The sequence below is a fragment of the Sciurus carolinensis genome, chromosome 1 (genome assembly GCF_902686445.1).
Source record: "Sciurus carolinensis chromosome 1, mSciCar1.2, whole genome shotgun sequence".
In the NCBI taxonomy this organism is placed as follows: domain Eukaryota; kingdom Metazoa; phylum Chordata; class Mammalia; order Rodentia; family Sciuridae; genus Sciurus; species Sciurus carolinensis.
Window position 1 is genome coordinate 126,262,890 of NC_062213.1, and position 17,121 is coordinate 126,280,010.

Sequence of the window (17,121 nt, forward strand, 5' to 3'; positions counted from 1 at the left end):
TGTGCCAAGCTTGGGAAAATAAAAAGTTAAAAGACAAGGATCAGACTAGGGGGTGCAGCTCAGTGGTAAGAGCACTAGCATGTGCAAGGCCCTGGGTTCAATCCCCACCAAAGACCAAAGGAAAAAAAATAAAAAGCCAAGGATCATGCCTTTACAGGTTTAGAAACAAAAACAAACAAACAAACAAAAAAAGCCCAAGGCATTTGAAAGTCTAATTACTGAAAGAAGCAAAAAACCTCACCAGTAGTACCGAAGTATAAAGGATAAGTAACTTTTTTAGCAAAAGATGGGGAAGGCCAATTTCCTTTAAAAGACAAAATTAAATGTGACTAAAATTTAAAGCTAACTGCCTAAAAAACTTTCCTTTTAAGGGTCAGGACAACTCATTTATAGTGTGCCTTACTATTGATAAAAAAAATTTTTGTAAGACAAAAGAGTAAAAATTACTTGGAAAAACAAAATTACATGATTTAAGTCAAAAATGGCTTGTTGTCCATTTAAAACCCGTTTTCCTTCAGAAATCTGTGATATAACTGTGCATTCACAAATTGTATGTAAAGCATTAATTCCCTGAACACCACAGTTACTTTTAAAAATGTTATTTTACAAGCTGCCAGTTCAGGAAATGCATATGGCTGTTGTTTATAAAGATTAACCAACTTTATGGTGGTCAATTGTTCATATAATCAGACTTTACAAATTATTTTATGCTTGGGTTTTGTTAGTTGTATCTTAAGTTTCCAAAGCTAACTGAAATTCTTCATTAACTGCAATGACAGTAGATCCAACAATCCTGTTTTTCATGTAACTTTCAAACAATCTTCTCCTACCTTCACACCAACAGCAACCTCAGTGACAATTCTGTAAAAAAAAAATAATAATAATAATTTCAACCTCTTGTTATTCTTCTAATGATCAAACTTTTCAGAGTAGTTCATTTGTAATTCCTGAAGACACTTACAATATAGATGGAAAACAAACAGACTGATGGTCAGTGAAACTTCTTTATGCTATTGTTAACCTGGTTCTCTAGAAATAATTTTCAAATATAAGACATACTTCAGTAAACGAAGGGTAATTTTAACAACACTTTTAATAGCAAAAAAGATAAAAATCCAAAGAACACTATAATGCCAGTCCTATGATTATTAATAATTTATCACTTAAAACTTTTTAGTAAACTAGATAGAATCTAGGAACTGTAAACATGCATTCCAGCACAAGTTTTGCCATCAATTTCCCATGTTGAGGGGGGGGAGGGGAGATACTGTACTTCTCTGAATTGTTCCATCTGGAAAATAATCCTTAAAATAACTTCTTGGACGATTTAAGTTCTAGGATCTGTTAACTCTCATGATTTTCATTTAGTATTTTTAAGAACCTGAAACTCTAGACACTTAAGCAAAATAAATTGATTTTACTTTTGACTCTTCAGACACTGTCGCTGATTTTAATAAATGTACCTGCTAATTGACCCTGATTTTTCACAGCCCCAAATGGTCTGTGTACTGCTATATTTTCGCCCTAAACTGTGCCCCCTTTTTAACAATGAATTAAACTGAGTCATTTCAGATGTGGAGCTTTAGTACCAGAGAGAGTGGTCCATATCATTTCCCAAAGCCCAACTGTTTCTCACCTCTCAGCATTCTATCTTCACTCCTAGGTTCTCCAAGATGCAGCACGGTTCTGGCTTTTGGTAGTTTGTTTTTCCAGAAACTAGTCAAAACAGCTAAAAAGGTGGCCCTGTGTTGACTACCTGCTCTTGTTTCTGCCATGACTGTTGGCCTCTGCCCATGTGACTGAGTCGACCTCAAACACTTCGGGATTTCGGGATGATTTAATTTCTAGGCCCTTTTGCCAAGCCTTGAATGTTCTTAGGCCCCACAAAAAAGCATTTTCTTTAATGCCTCCCGCCCCCGCTACCAGACTCGGATGAAAACAAAGGAGTATGACATCTGCCCTCCCCCTCCGCCGCACGCCCTCCCCCCTTCCCCAGCGGCTCCGACTCGGCTTTCCCCGGAGCTCCCGCCACCGGCATCTCTCCCGGCCAGGGCGGGCGAGGCCCGGGAGGCCAGGGATGGCCAGGTCCACCGCAAGTGCCTCTCCAACCCCCAACAACCCCGCGCCACGGGCCAGTCTCTGCCCACGCCGCTGGCTCCCGCTGGCGCCCCTACCCCGGGGCTCGGGTCCCGGGGTACAGATCGAAATGGCTCCTAGAGGGGGCAGGGGCGGGTGCGACGTCCCGGGGTTCCCTCCCCATCCCCCGCCGCCACGCCGGTGCCCGCCCCCCTCCCCGGGGCCGCCCCCCCGCCGTCGCCCCAATGCCTCCCCTGCCTCGGAGCCCGCTTTCTGCCCATTTTCTCGACCAGAGCCAGCCGGGGGAAGCAAGGGGAGGGGTGTGTGCGATGGGGCGGGGGTTGGGTAACGGTAGCCCAGCCCTGGGAGGGGCCGCCCGAGGGTTTCTCCCCGACCCCGGACCTCGCCGAAGGACGGTCCAACTCCTCTCTCGCACACATCTTTTCACCGACCCCAATACATACCCGTCCATTGCCGAACCGGACAAAGCTTCGCTCACAAGAACCGAGCCACGCAGCCAGCGAGCCACACAAGCGGCGAGAAAATGGCGGCCAGAGCCCGACGGAAATTGCCGAAGGTGCTGGAGCGCACGGGGCAGCGCGCGGCAGCGGCAGCGGCGGAAAGAGCCGAGCGCGCCGGCGCCCAGCAGCGGGAGACGAGCGGCCCGGCGCGGGGACAAGGGGGAGTGGGCGCCGCCACCGTCGCCTCCTTCGCGACGCCGCGCGCCGGGCTCCCTCCGCCCACTGGGACCTGGCCTGCAGCTCCTGCTGCGGGGCTTGGCGTCCTGGCTCCTTCTCTGGGCGGGGTGACACCTCCCGGCCCTCGATGCCATCTGCCGTAGGATGGCCCTGGGCTGCAGGACTACCTCCAGTGTTTCCTCTGATCCCAGCCCCAGCCGGGCTACCCTCTACCTATGCAGGCCAAGGAAAAAATATGTTAGCGCCTGCCTCCTATACCATCTTTTATTTACAGACCCTTTCCGTCCTCTAAAACAAAAATTTACACCACTGAACCAAGACCACTGTTTAGTAAAAACAATACTTAAAAAGCAAGTACAACTCATCAGAGGCTTTTGCTTACAAACCTGGAATCAATCACTCCAAGTGATTCTCATTTCAGTTGATAATTAGTGTGCACATGTGGTAAATATTCACAGTGTCCTGGGTAGGAAAGAACACGGTTGAGCGAAGTCTTAGAAGGAACAAATGAGTCTTTATTCACCTTTGCTTATAAAGGATAGAAACATTGAAGCGTTTTCCATATGTCTCACAGTCTCAATCGTATTTTTAATTATACTATTTATTATGAATGTTATATACAACATGTTACACACAACTACTGGTTACTGAACCCAGGGGCACTCTACCACTGAACTACACCACTAGCCCCCCCCCCCTTTTTTTTTAATAATTTTTAGTTGTCAGAGGACATTTATTTATTTATTATTTATATGCGGTGCTCAGAATCGAACCCAGTACCTCACACATGCTAGGCGAGCACTACCACTTAGCTCTTGCTAAGTTGCCTCCTTTGACTTCAATCTTGCAGTCCTCCTTCTTCAGCCTCCAGATTCGCAGGGTGATCTCAATTTTAATTGCAAAAGTCACAGTGGGCAATTTCCTTTAACATACTCTTATCAGAGAACCAACAAAATGCGAAAAGTCACCCACATGTGGAGATATGGCTCGGTGGGGACTCCTTTGCTAGCATTCTTCTCTCCCCCACCCTTTACCCCAACTCCCAACACACACCAATTACCTTGGAAAATAACAAATATTCCCTACATTTCTCCAATTATTCTCAGTACTCAAGTTTCCTTCAAGAAAACTTCATGTTATTTACTAACTGAAATTTCACTATACTAAATGTTAATTTCTGTATTTTTAAATTACTATTTAATAAAAGTAATGATAATAACAATAATATTAATAATATTACTATTTAAATAGAATAAAATGTTAAAGAGCATCTTATTCAAATACCATGAACTGGTCATGGCAGCAGCTTATGCCTAATAGAATACCAGAAAGACTGAGGCAGAAGGATCACGTAAGCCCTGGAGTTCCAGGCCAGCCTGGGCAACTTAGACTCTGCTTCAAAACGGAAACAAAATCATTGTTATAGAACTCTGCACGGTAACTCAAATGTTTAAATAGTCTTGATTTCCTTCAGGAATTGTCATTTCTTAAACAAAATAAAATTTAATTTCTTAGAAGCCTCCTCTTCCCTTTAACCATTGACTTTTGATTATGAACCTATTTAAGTGCCATTCATAAAGGCTTTTCATACATTTATGGTTTTGTACATGCATTTTCACTTAACAATTAAATACATAGGCTCCCAAAGGACAGGACCTATAACAGTTCTCTAAATTGCCCACATTGGCTCAATCAATATTGATTAATTGGTTCTTGCTTTATGGTGGCAAAGACAACTGTTCCATGAGGGGGTACTGAATTTCTTCTGTCAGGTGGCATAAGAAATTATAGTAGTCACAAAATTTTTGTTTAATTCACTTCTAATAAAGTACAAGATGCAAATATACAATAGTCAATAGGCTTAATTACTTAAGCAAACCCTTTCTAGAAAGGATTTAAAGTAGTTTACAAGTTGAGCTAACATGAAATACTAGGTTAAAAAAAAATGAACTAAGAATTAAGACAAAACAAATATGAATCATGAATGAGGCTAATGCAGCAACATACAGCTGTAGGATCCCTTCCCCCTTAATCCAAGTTTTCAGTTTTGATGGTTTGTTATCAGTGGTCAACCACAGTCTGAGATTTTAAATGGAAAATTTAAAAGTAAACAATTTATAAGTTTTAAATTGTGCACCTTTCGGGATAAAGGATGATGGAATCCTCACCATCCCTTTGTTCAATGTATACAAGCTGTATATGCTACCCTCCACTGGTCACTTAGTAATTGATTCTCTAATCAATTTGGTTGTCATGTAATCTCTGTTCTTGTACATTTGAGTAACCCTTGTTTTATTCAATAATGGCCCCCAAATCCAAGAGTAGTAATGCTGGCAAATGGCAAATTCTCAGAGGTCAACGAGAAACTATAAAGTTCTTCTTTGAATAAAAAAGACAAAAGTACAGTAAGATATTTTGAGAGATAACATTTATATAACTTTGATTATAGTATGTTGTTACAGTTGTTCTTTAATTATTGATATTTTTTCTCTTATTGTGCCTAATGCATAGGTTATACTTTATCATAGGTGTGAATGTACAGGAAGAAACAACATGTTAAGGGGTTGGTACCATCTACAGCTTCAGGCATTCACTGGGGGTCTTGGAACATATTCACTATGGATAGGGGAACTACAAAACTTGCTAATTAAAGCCTGGATTCACATTTGAGATCTTCCATTTAGTGGTTATGTGACATTAGGCATCTTCATTAACCTCCACAGGAAAAAGTATCCTTTACTGAAAATGGAATTAAAAATAGGTTCTTTATCCTAGAAGGTTTTAAGGTCTAAATGACTTAATGTATGTAAAGCACCTCCCAAAGCTCAATGACTGGCCACAGTAATTACTTAATAAAGGATCCTATCATCATCCTTATTATTTTGTTATTGCTATTACTATTCATTGGAGAAGGAATGAGCCACAAATTTGGCTCTTAGATTTTAACAGCCAGTAATATTCATATAAATAAATCTACATAGAGATTTTCACAAAGGTTAAACATATCACTAAAGTAATTAGATTGGCTGGTATCTAGAGGAATAAATCTGGGGAAATGTCATAGATAAATTTCTAACATCCCATTCAAATTGGAATTTGCATGATTTTATGAGTTAACCATGGGATAGATTATTAATCTCAACATTAGCAGATGGCCAACCTTTGTAATAGATGACAAGATTATATTAGTGTTTATGGATTCCTAACAAAATAAGACAATAAAAAGTGAAGTGCTTGTACAGTATTATTTTCATACCCATATCTTTTTTCAATATAATGATTTGTTCTTTCCCATCTGAATGGTAAATGTTTTGACCTTTCACAGAGATTTACACTTATGTGAACAACGATTAAATGTAAATTTCAGATTATGCTAAGCCAAAATGAGGTCTAATATTAATGCAGGAAAAATAGGAAACGGGAACATGTTCATAACACTCTAATTTAATTCCTAGCCCCACACCTTGTCTGCTTATAGTACTAAATATATCACTTACCTTTTTCATGAGTCAGTTTCTTCTTATGAGTAGAGGGCATAATAACAGGATCAATTAAATAATGTTTTACTTTTAAATAGGTGGTATAAGTTCAAAACTGTAAAAACAAAAAAAAAAAATAATAAATGTATACAAAGTATCCTGAAAAGGTAAAAATGTAGACACAGAAAGTAGATTAAGTGGTTGCCTAAGACTGGGAGTGGGAATAGAAATAAAAGTAAATTCACACAAAGATTTTTTTTTTTAGGATGATGTAAATGAACTAAACCTATATTCTAGTGAGGGTTATGCAACTTAAATGTACTCAAATTCATTGAATTAAGTACATAATATTTGTGCATTTCAGAGTATGTAAATTATATATCAATAAAGCTGTTACAAAAAGAAAAGGCATAAGCCTTGTACTTCTTCCCTCCAACTACTGAGTTTCTTGTTCCAGAAGTAACACATCTTGTCAGCTTACTGCATATCCTTTCAGACATGTTGTACCACTTACATAGATCACAGGCATATTTGTTCTTTTATTAAAAAGTGGTCACTACTGTGCACACTGTTCTACAATATATTTTGTAATCTTAAAATATGTATCTTGGAGATTTTTCCTTATCTGTTTGTTTACAACTCCCTCATTCTTTATATATGGCTGCATAATATTCCACTAGGTCAGTCAGAATTTGTTTAACTAGATGATATTGATGGAAATTTAGGTTTCCTCTAATCTTGTTTTTTACAAACAATTCTGTAATGAATATTCTCATTTTTAGGTCATTTTCCACATGTGCAAATATATCTGATGGATAAATACTAAAAATAAAATTACTGGGTAGAATACATTTAAATTTTAAAAGATGTTGTTGAAACACAGGATCCAGGAAATCTGAGATCCAACATATAGGAGAGGAAAAAGAAATTGGATATTGGTAAAAGAAGGCCTAATCCAACAGCCATATAGCAGGCCCCATGTTCCAATGGAATATGAGATCAGAGGGCTCTACAAAAGATGTCTGCAAGAAAAACATGGAACATAGAGATTAAAAAATAATAATAAATATATTGAGCAGAGGTTTATAGTGCTATTGATAAGTTATAAAAATCATTAATTAAAATATTGGATTTTTTAAAAAAATAGTAACTCTGGAACACATAAAAAGTTGTTGGAAATGTAATCATAATATAAGCATAGTCATACCTGTGATTCAGTTGCTTAAAAGCTATATCTTCATAATACTATAACCACTAAATATGAATAAAATTAAGATTATAAAATAATTTAGTAGAAGGATAGACAGGAAATATGAATCTATGTGCATGTTTGTGAAATGGGGTTATATATTCTTATCTTGCAGAGTAGAAAGTTAGTAGATAATGATATAATTGATAGATGAGAAGATGGCAGATGAACCTACTTTCAGTGGCCTGAGAATCAAAGGAGAATTAAAAGTGACTGCTTCTGGGACATGAGACTTGAGGATAAGGAAGAATGAGATAGAAGATTGTAGTTTGGGATATTATTTCATGATAAATCATCCAGAATTATTTACTTTTTAAACTGTGCATGTTTTCCTTTGATAAAAATAAATTTTACATTAAAAAAGAGATGGGATTAGATGGCAGGGAGCAAAGGACATTTTTAGCACAAACATCGCCTCTTTTGTATTCAGCAATAGTGACTGCTTATCTACATGTTTACTGAAAAAGCTCAGCATAGCTGGCTGTCTTTCCTATACTGCACACATAATAAAGATTATTCTTGGAGTAGAACACAAGAGTTTTGAGTATATCAGCAGTTTTTTAGAATGATCATACATAAAGACCTATAGTAGGGAGAGAATGAGAAAAGTAGAGACACAGAAAAGTAAAAGATGAAAAAAAAAAAAAAAAAAGGTTAAATACCAAGGAAACAACATCATTTTGCTTCATAATATTATACATTGTAAAGTAAAAATATTACAAAAATCCACATGATAATGTCTGTGGCTTTATGCAAATAGTCACGTAAGTGAAAACTAAGGACATGTGATTTGTAAACAAAAACACTGCAATTTCAGTCAACATATAAGTTTAAGCGCGTGCTTGACATGAGTAACTCTTCCAAGCTAAGCTCTTTGACAACTTCACAAATAAAGGAATCACATAACAAACAGAAGGCATTAAACTTTTGAAAGTCTTTGAATATATTAGAGTCTTCAAAGAAGTTCAAATCCTTAGCAATGGCAATGATAAACTGAGAAATGAGAGATGAAAATAGTTCTGATTTGGTTGTCTTTTGTTTTGTAATAGATGTCTCTTTTCAAGATATCAGTATATTCACTTCAGTATATCATCTCCTCATCCCCTATATCCATTTTCAACAATAGAAATAAATTATATTTTTGAGACAGAAAGGAATTGATTTTGTTCTTAATGTTTACAATAAAATATGCTTACCAAATTTACAAATAATGGATAACTTGTACTGACAAGATAAAATCAGCATTCAAAATGCTATTAAAAGGAATATAAATATGAAGACTCATTTACTATAAAAACCTCAGCTGTAAAAATACCCTACATGTAAGGGGACGCTTGGCTTGGTCACAGTTCCCGTAAAGAAGTCACAAGAAATTGATCCAAAGCAATTAAAATCTTAGACTTTGTAAATGAAATTAAAATATTCATTTAAAGATGCCATAGTCCCACTGAATTCTATTCAAATTTTGTCCACTGATTATGTTGAATTAGAATAACAATTAGTAAGGTAATAATACTTAGGACAACTGTGGAGAGTATTATAATTGGCATCTTAATGTTCATCTTATTCTTCCCTTGTGGAAGAGCCATGGAATTTGGGTGGGTATGACCCTCTTTTCCTTCTCCATGAGCAGGCTAATTAATCTTTTTGCCTTCTATCATAATAATTCCTGGTAATCTAGACCTAAAGTCAATCAAAGCTTAGCACTCCCTTGAACCCAAGGACTGGTTCAAAGTTGAGTCGATAAGTATGGAATTTGTGGATGGGCACAAATGTTTTTAATGGGAGCATGTAGCTCTGAGCAATGCTCATGGTCTCACTAAACACAAAAGGAGCTTACCTCAACATAAAACCTACAGACAGAAAATCTTTCATCCCAACCATCTATTAATAGAAACCAGGGAGATCCTTATAAAACGTAAGATTGTGTCACTTTTCTGCTCAGAATCCTGAAATGAAACCTGATTTAATTCTGAGTAAAAGCTTAAATCCTTACACAGTTTATAAGCCCAACGTCCTCTGGTCTTCTGTCTTCTCTCTGACCTTGTCTTTAACAACTCTCCTTCTCACTCATTCCTCACCAAAGTACTGGCCTACTTTACTGTTCCTAAAGCATGTCAGATGCTGTCTCCTTTCAGGGTCTTTGCTTAAGCTGTTTCTCTGGTCTTCCCCTAAAAATTCTCTGTTCCACCCAGATCATTCCTTCATTTTTAAGTCTTTGTTCAAGTCTTCCATTCTCAGTGAGAGTTACTTGGATGACACTATTGATACTGCCTCTTCTTATACCTCTCCAACAAGCTCAGTCCCTCTTTCCATGCTCTATTCTTTGTTCAAAACACTTATTATATTCTAACATACTATTTAATTTTATTTTGCATTTATTGTTTACCGTCTGTCTCCCTCCAGTGCAATATACACTCTAGAATGACAGTTTATTTTGTCCCTGGAATATTTCAAATGCCTGGCATATAGTACAGATTCCCTAAATATCTGTGGAAGAATGAATGAGTAGCTGGGTTGCTAGATCATATACCTTCTGATGTGAGCTAAGGTAATTCCTCATTGCTTTATACACTTTTAGTAGGAATATCTTTTTTAAACAATTGAAAGCAAACTAACTTACTAAAATAACGATGGATAAGTCATCCATATCAAAGAAAGAATATTTGAAGGAGTTGGAGATGTTTACCTTGGGGAAAACCAGTGAATGTGTTAGTTATCTTCAAATAAATAAAGGGCTGTCATATAAAAAGAGGAATTAGGCATATTATTTTTTGTTCTACAAAGCAGAATGAATTAAAGTTACAGAGAGGCCAATTTCAGCTCCGCATAAGAATGAAGCTTCTAACAATAACGCTGCCTCACACTGGAATGAGCTGCCTCCTGCTTTAGTCAGCTATTATGAGTGTGGAAGCAGAGGCTGAATGCATCTGTTAGAGAAGGGATTCCTGTACTGGAAAAGGATTGAACTTGGTGATTTTCTTTTTTTTTTTCTTTTTTTTTTGTGGGAGGCGAGGGTGTCCTGTTTTGCTCTAGAATTTGTTATGAAGTATTTTGATGTGGGCACTTATGGGATATCTGTTTATCCCATGAACAAAATCCTCTTTCTCTATGATTTATCTCTGCCCTAATTCCTTGACCCTCTTCACATGGATGGGCTTTTGGCAGCCCTATTTGTGTTGTGTGAGAGAAATCCCTTTGCCCACAGCTGATTAGATCAGGAATAGGCAGCTTATCAAAGAGTACCAGTCAGATTCTTCCATCCACAAATTTAGAGAGGAGAAAAGACTCCAGTGGTCTTCTTAGGGGATTAGAAAGGTAACACATTAACACAGAAGTAATGGACAACCATTTTTTACCATGTGGAGCAGATGGGAGACACTTAGTTGAAAGAAGGAGGAAAAGGATAAAGCTGATGCAAAAAAAGAACAAAACTAAGTGGCAGGGACTGAAGAGACAGGGACTATATTGCCCAGTTACTTATGATGGCTTCCCAGATCCTAATCCCAGTCTGTCCTAAGGCCCAATGGCATTCTCATCCTTGAGTTCTCTGTCTCTCCTTTTGTCTCTGTCCTTCTCCCTCTCTCTTTCCCTTTTCTTTTTCTTAAGCTTGTCATTTCTGTTACTTGCAACCAAAGAGTCATGACAAATAAACATTTTATTTGCTTATAACCTCGTTTAGTTGTATTTAAAACCTGAGTGAATAAAGTTTTCTATCAATGATGTTAAGAGGGTAAAAGTAAAATTTTCTCTATGCACCATCTTCATACACTGTAAATTAAGTGGAAAAAATAAGTCACATGATGCTTCTCACAATGATATTTCTGCTTTGTCTTCATTACCATTATATTAATGTCTAACACAAACTTCTAAAAAATGTATGATGTAGCTCTATGATGCTGAGTATTTTTGGACTTCACTATGTATTTCTGTTTGGGTACCTTAAAGTCATTAATATGTCCCACTCACTTTAGAAGGCTATTAGTATTTTTTGTTCCTGGCCTTTTTCTAGTTCTTTTGTTCTTCTAGGTCTAGGTGTTGGTGTTATTGTGAGTATGATAAAACAGGTGTTATGGATCAAAGTGAGAGACTAATCATTTTTATAAAGCAGGAATTGCAATATGTTCCAGGGTGGGTATGTTAGTCAGCTTTTCATTGCTGTGACCAAAATACCCAACAAGAATAACTTAAGGAAGAAAAGTTTATTTTGGCTCATGGTTTCAGAGGTTTAGTCCACGATGGCCCAACTCCTTTGCTCTGGACCCAAGTGAGGCAAAACATCATGGTGGAAGGGCATGGTAGAGGAGCACTGCTCACCTCATGATTACCAGGGAGCAGAGAGAGAAGGGAAAAGGGCCACAGGGAAGATGAATCCTTCCAGGACATGTTCTCAGTGATCCTCCTTCCTCCCAACTACATGTTACCTCAAGTACTATGGTGTGGGGAGATTGAAAGAATACACAAAGAAACTATTGTGTGGAAAAATAACAAGTCCGGATAGGAAAAGTGTAATAGAACGAGAATTGCCTGCTATACTTCAATAAGGAAATTAGGGAAGGCTCTTCTGTTAAGGTGACATCGAAGCAAAGAAAGGGATGATAAAGAAAGCAGTATGTGAAGATCACAAATGGAAAATTTTAGGTAGATAAAGATACAGAAATATATCAGTTGTGACTACTCAAAAATTTTTAAAAATTGGTTCATTAACATATATTCATGGAAAATTTACCATGTCTCAATCTCTGTGTTATGTTCTTGGATCATAAGGATGAAACAATAACAAATTTTACTGTCTTTAACCTCAAGTAACTCGACTTCTGATGCAGAGGAAAGACAAGTACATCAAGGATTATAATTCATTTGAGCATCAGCATAATGAGTAGAAACCCAAAAGAGAGTTTCTATGTGAATTTTTTCAGGATGAGAATTGAAAGTTAGTATTTTGGCCCATTTTTCTGTTATTATGAGAGTACCACAGAATGAGTAATTTATAAAGAAATTTATTTCTTTAGTTCTGGAGCCTGGGAAGTCCAATATCTAGCCAACATCTAGTGAGGGCCTTCTTTGCCAGATACAAACTCTTTTCAATTTCTTCTTACAAAACCATCATCCCCATCATGAAGGTTCCCACTCTCATGACCTCTCAAAAACCCCAACTCCAAATACCATGAACACATGAATTTGGGGGGACACATTCAAACCATAGCAGTTGTGGACACATGATCAGCTTTTTTGAGTGACTTAAGCTTCACTGTTAAATTGCTAGTAGGTACATCAGAAAAAATCAGAGAAAACCACATATGCAAAGATAGAAAATCACAAGAGTAAATAGAGTGCTTGGAACCCATAATAGAGGTAGAATAATAGTATTGAGGATTGGTGAAAGGAATAGAGAATGAAAAAGAAATCTTACCCTGAGATGTCTGCAAATGCCATGCTTATATGTGCTTTGGAATGCAAAATGACCAACTGTGGTATATCTTAAGATAAAGTTTTAATGATTTATAATTTTATAAATTGTCTTTAGATCTTCATTTCTTCATGTCAAATGTAGACACATCTTCTGGGTTTCCTTCCCTAAAAAAAGGAAGAGGAAGAAGAGTATGATGAAGAAAAGGAGAAAGAAGGAGGAGGAGGAGGAAAATCAGGAGAAATAGAAAACTCATTAAAATTTTATTAACTCCACAGTATTCAGATAATTTAGAAATTCTGAGGTTGAAATGGACTTGAATAAAGTTAATTATTTACGTACAAGTCAGTACAGTTTACTCGTAAGCAGTATGTTTAAAATAAGGTAGACTATAAATTACTTTTCTGATCACCTTCAACAGCTTCAAGTACTTCAGGAGTAGTGAATTTACATACAATTGATATGCTAATTACAATTAATTTATGAATAATTATTATCTATCCATTAAATCAGTCCCCTCAGGACTTCTATTAGTCAACATGTTATTAGCTTTAAGAGTCTGAGTTCCTTAATACTTGATAGCTGAATGAATAAAGTGAAACACTTTCTACCTTTTATCTTCGTCAGATAAACTTGGACACATTCCTTTTCCTTTTCAGTGACTGCTATATTTTGGATCTGGAGTGTCTGCCAAGGGCCCATATGTTGAAAGCGTGGTTTCAAGGGTTGTGCTATGGGGAAGAAGTAGAACTTTAATGAGTTGGGGCCAAGTAGAAGGAAGTTACGTCATGAACCTGGTTCTTCCCCCCTCTCTCTCTCTTCTTCCCAGTCACCCCAGTCAAGGAATTTTGCTTCACCACCCACTCAGCACAGTGATATTCTGCCTTCCCACTGGCCCAAAGCAATTCGGTCAAGCAACTGTGAACTGAAACCTCTGAAACCATGAGCTAAAAAAAAACTCTCCTCCTTTTAAGTTGTTTATCTCTTATATTTTGTCACAGTGACAAAAAGATGATTAACACGGTGATTATCTCAACGTGTTTGTTGCCTCTTCATTTACGACTTGATGGCATGATATCTGCTAACTACATCTGTCCACAGAAGCAATAGAATACCTTTTGAAGATATAATTGCCAACAAAAGCATTACTTCAATCTCCTGCTATCATCTCAAGTCAAAGGAACTCTAAACCTTGCCCAATACATTTTCCTATAGTGATTGTTTGGGGTGTTTCACTACAAAATAAATAAATAAATAATGTGTAATAGCCCTGCTATGCTGGCATCCTAAGCATAGATTTGATATGATTATTGGTTAATCCAGTATTAGTCACAATAGTGACCAACCTGACAAACTTTCTAAACAATGTCCTGGACTACTAACCAGAAGAGATCTGAGAGCCAGGATTTACCTTAGAAACAGACGACTGTGGTTTTTGGCATAGGGTTGTTATTAGGGTGACTTTATTTGTAGCCCAGCCACAGGAGTGTATAATAGTTACTAAACACATGTTTCTTATTATTCTATTTTTCTCAGAAAATTTTCATGAGCTATCACAGTACACTGATGTTTGAAAATGTCATGCCCTTGTTATATGAAAATGACAGTAGCGAGCTGTGCTTTGAGTTGTTTATTTGGATGCAGTGAAAGGTCAGAGATCCAGTCACTCTTCCTCTTATAAAAGATGTCCTTGAGAGGAATGCTTCAGAATAGAGTCTCTCAACTAAATGTTTCCCATGTACAAGGCATAGCCAGGCAGTCAGGAGACGCAGAAGGACTGGTATGAATCTTTGTCCTTGAAAATCTGTAGTAGACATCTTTCTGACACTTGGTGAACTTGGTGTGCAACATCAATGTCCACACCTGGAGGCTTAAATTCCCTAGATCCATCTTGCCTTCAGTTCCTGTATCTGTGTATGCTAAATCTGTATACCTTGCACTAATCTACATGTGAAATTTGATCCTCGTCTAGTTTACATGATAAATTAATACCCACCAAGTATTCATGAAGTTATTCTCATATTCTTAGGGGTGACAATGAGTAGTTATCCTGAGCAGGGGTCATTCTTCTGAGATCTCTTTCTCTTCCTGTCTTTCTTGTTTTTGTACTCTCTTCTTTCTCAGTTGAACATTTTAGTGAGACACCCCTTTGTGAGTCTTCAACCTCCACTCCAAGAAATAATACCTCTAAATAATACTGTACATTGTTCTTCTCAAAAGAAACTCTGATAAATACAACCCCTCCATTATGGAAATATTGAGAGAAATTTTAAAATAAAGGGGACCTTTACTTTTGGTTTTGTTTTTGCAGTGGTGGGGAAAAAATAGGATTGGGTCACCTAAAGCAAGTTTTTTGACTGCTACTCAGAGAATTCTGATATCCCTACATAGCACTATGAACCTCCAATCAGAGCTCCAATCTATCGTCTTCCCTTTCTTACATTTGAGAAGTTGTGTGTGGCTACTGAAAAATTCTCCAAGTCTTAAGGGAGAATCCTGAGCTGGATCTTTGATTTCTCCTCTTAACCCTTTGATTTACACTTAGACTCCTTTTCCTCAACTACTAATCTAAATCTTCACACATCTTGTTAAATTCTTTACCATGACTTTTCATTGAGAAAACTAAAGCCATGAAACACAAACTCTCTCCACTTACCAATTTTTACCTTTTAAACAATTTATAGAAACCATTTGTACTCATTTCTTCTAGTCTTGAGAATGACAAGTTCCTTGGTGGTATATCACCAATGTCCTTATTCCATCAATTACTTCCTCTTGCCTATCATTATCCTTTGTTTAGGGGCAGGCTTCCTCTCTTAATTACCACAGTAACCTTTTTTTGACTCTTGTAATTGCTGTTCTTGTCTATATTCACTCCACACTCTGCTGTATGTAAAACACAGACCTGAGCCAAAACCTCTTAAAATCCTTTACTGACTTTCCTTCATGGTTTGTGAAGCCCAGTCTTCTAACATGGTGTGCAAACAATTCATAATGTGGTACTTCATTGCCAGGTGCCCCAAGAATTCCACTTTATGTTCCAGCAAACAGAATGCCCCCAGTCCCTGTACCCACCATGCCATTTCTTGCTTTAGTGTCCTTCTTTGTGTCTGGTTGAGATCTTCCTAACTTTGCCACACTATGCTATGCCACATCACATCATACACATAAGCCTTTTGCCTAATTAATTTCTGCTTACTTTACTGGAGTCAGTTAATATGCCACTTCTACCTAAAAATCTTTCTCTTTATGCTGCAAAAATATCCTTCTGCTCTCTGTTACCTATTCTTTTCTATTATTTTCTAATTATTCCTTTAAGCCTATGCTTCCCCCACTCACTGCTACACACACCTTGTAGTTCCTTGAAAGTAGAAACTACATTTCATTCATATTGATAAATCATTTATAAGTTGTACTGAAATAGTGAAATGTATATAATCAGGTTCCTCATAACAATTAACATTTTTCTCTGGATGCCTCATTTTGGAGTTGATGGTCCACTGACAGGTAGGTTTTTTATTTCTTGGTTTGTTTGCTTGCTTATTGTTTTCTGGTAACGATGAATCCATTGGAATAGGCTCACTTCACAAATGTTAAAATACAAAATGTGAATTTCATACTTATAAAGTTTCAACCTGTCAGCAGAACTTTTAATTTTTATTGTGAAATATCTCAAGAATACAGTATAGAAGTGTTCATAAATAGTTTAAAGAATATTAATTAAATTTATATTACCTAGTTTAAGAAATAATGGTCACAAGTGAATCCCTGAAAGCAGTGAAGTTCACCACAATCTGGGCATTTGGCCCAGTTGGAGTGAGGATGAAGTCCTTCAGCTATAACAAAAATAATGGCCACAGGGACCACAGGGTTGGTTGGTTTCTTTCTTTCTTTCTTTTCCTATTTTTTGTCTCTGACTCTGAAACTGAAAGCACTTCTACTTGGTGAAGTCTCGGTTCTCACCTAGTATATCTTCAGTGGATGGAGGGGAGAAAGAAACTTCACTAGTAAATGGTCAAGACAAGTTGATCACAGTCATGAATTTGGGCTGGGCGATGTGAGTAATCTATTTTCTCTGAAGGTACTCTCTGTCCTTAGTGATTCAAGAGTAAATTAAATGCCTACCCAACAAACTTCATTTTTTAAAAGACAAGAGGGCAGGGGAGTGTAGCTCAGTAGCAGAGCACATACTTAGAATATTTTACGACC

The 17,121-nt window shown here is 37.3% G+C and overlaps 1 protein-coding gene across 5 annotated transcripts in view; it reads right to left on the reverse strand.

The window, feature by feature from the left end:
* Positions 1–2,694, reverse strand: part of Ptbp2 (polypyrimidine tract binding protein 2) — a 68,982-nt gene extending 66,288 nt beyond the window's left edge. For 2 of the 5 annotated variants that reach the window (XM_047557208.1, XM_047557197.1), the window contains exons 1-2: positions 2,541–2,694; positions 831–861 (exon numbers count right to left, since the gene is read on the reverse strand). In XM_047557208.1, the coding sequence (XP_047413164.1) occupies positions 831–861; positions 2,541–2,548 (39 nt within the window). In that variant the 5' untranslated portion in view covers positions 2,549–2,694. Of the gene's footprint in view, positions 1–830; positions 862–1,636; positions 1,889–2,540 lie in introns of those variants that run through there. The other 3 variants (XM_047557217.1, XM_047557223.1, XM_047557230.1) reach the window with 3 other exon arrangements.
* Positions 2,695–17,121: the final 14,427 nt, after the last annotated feature.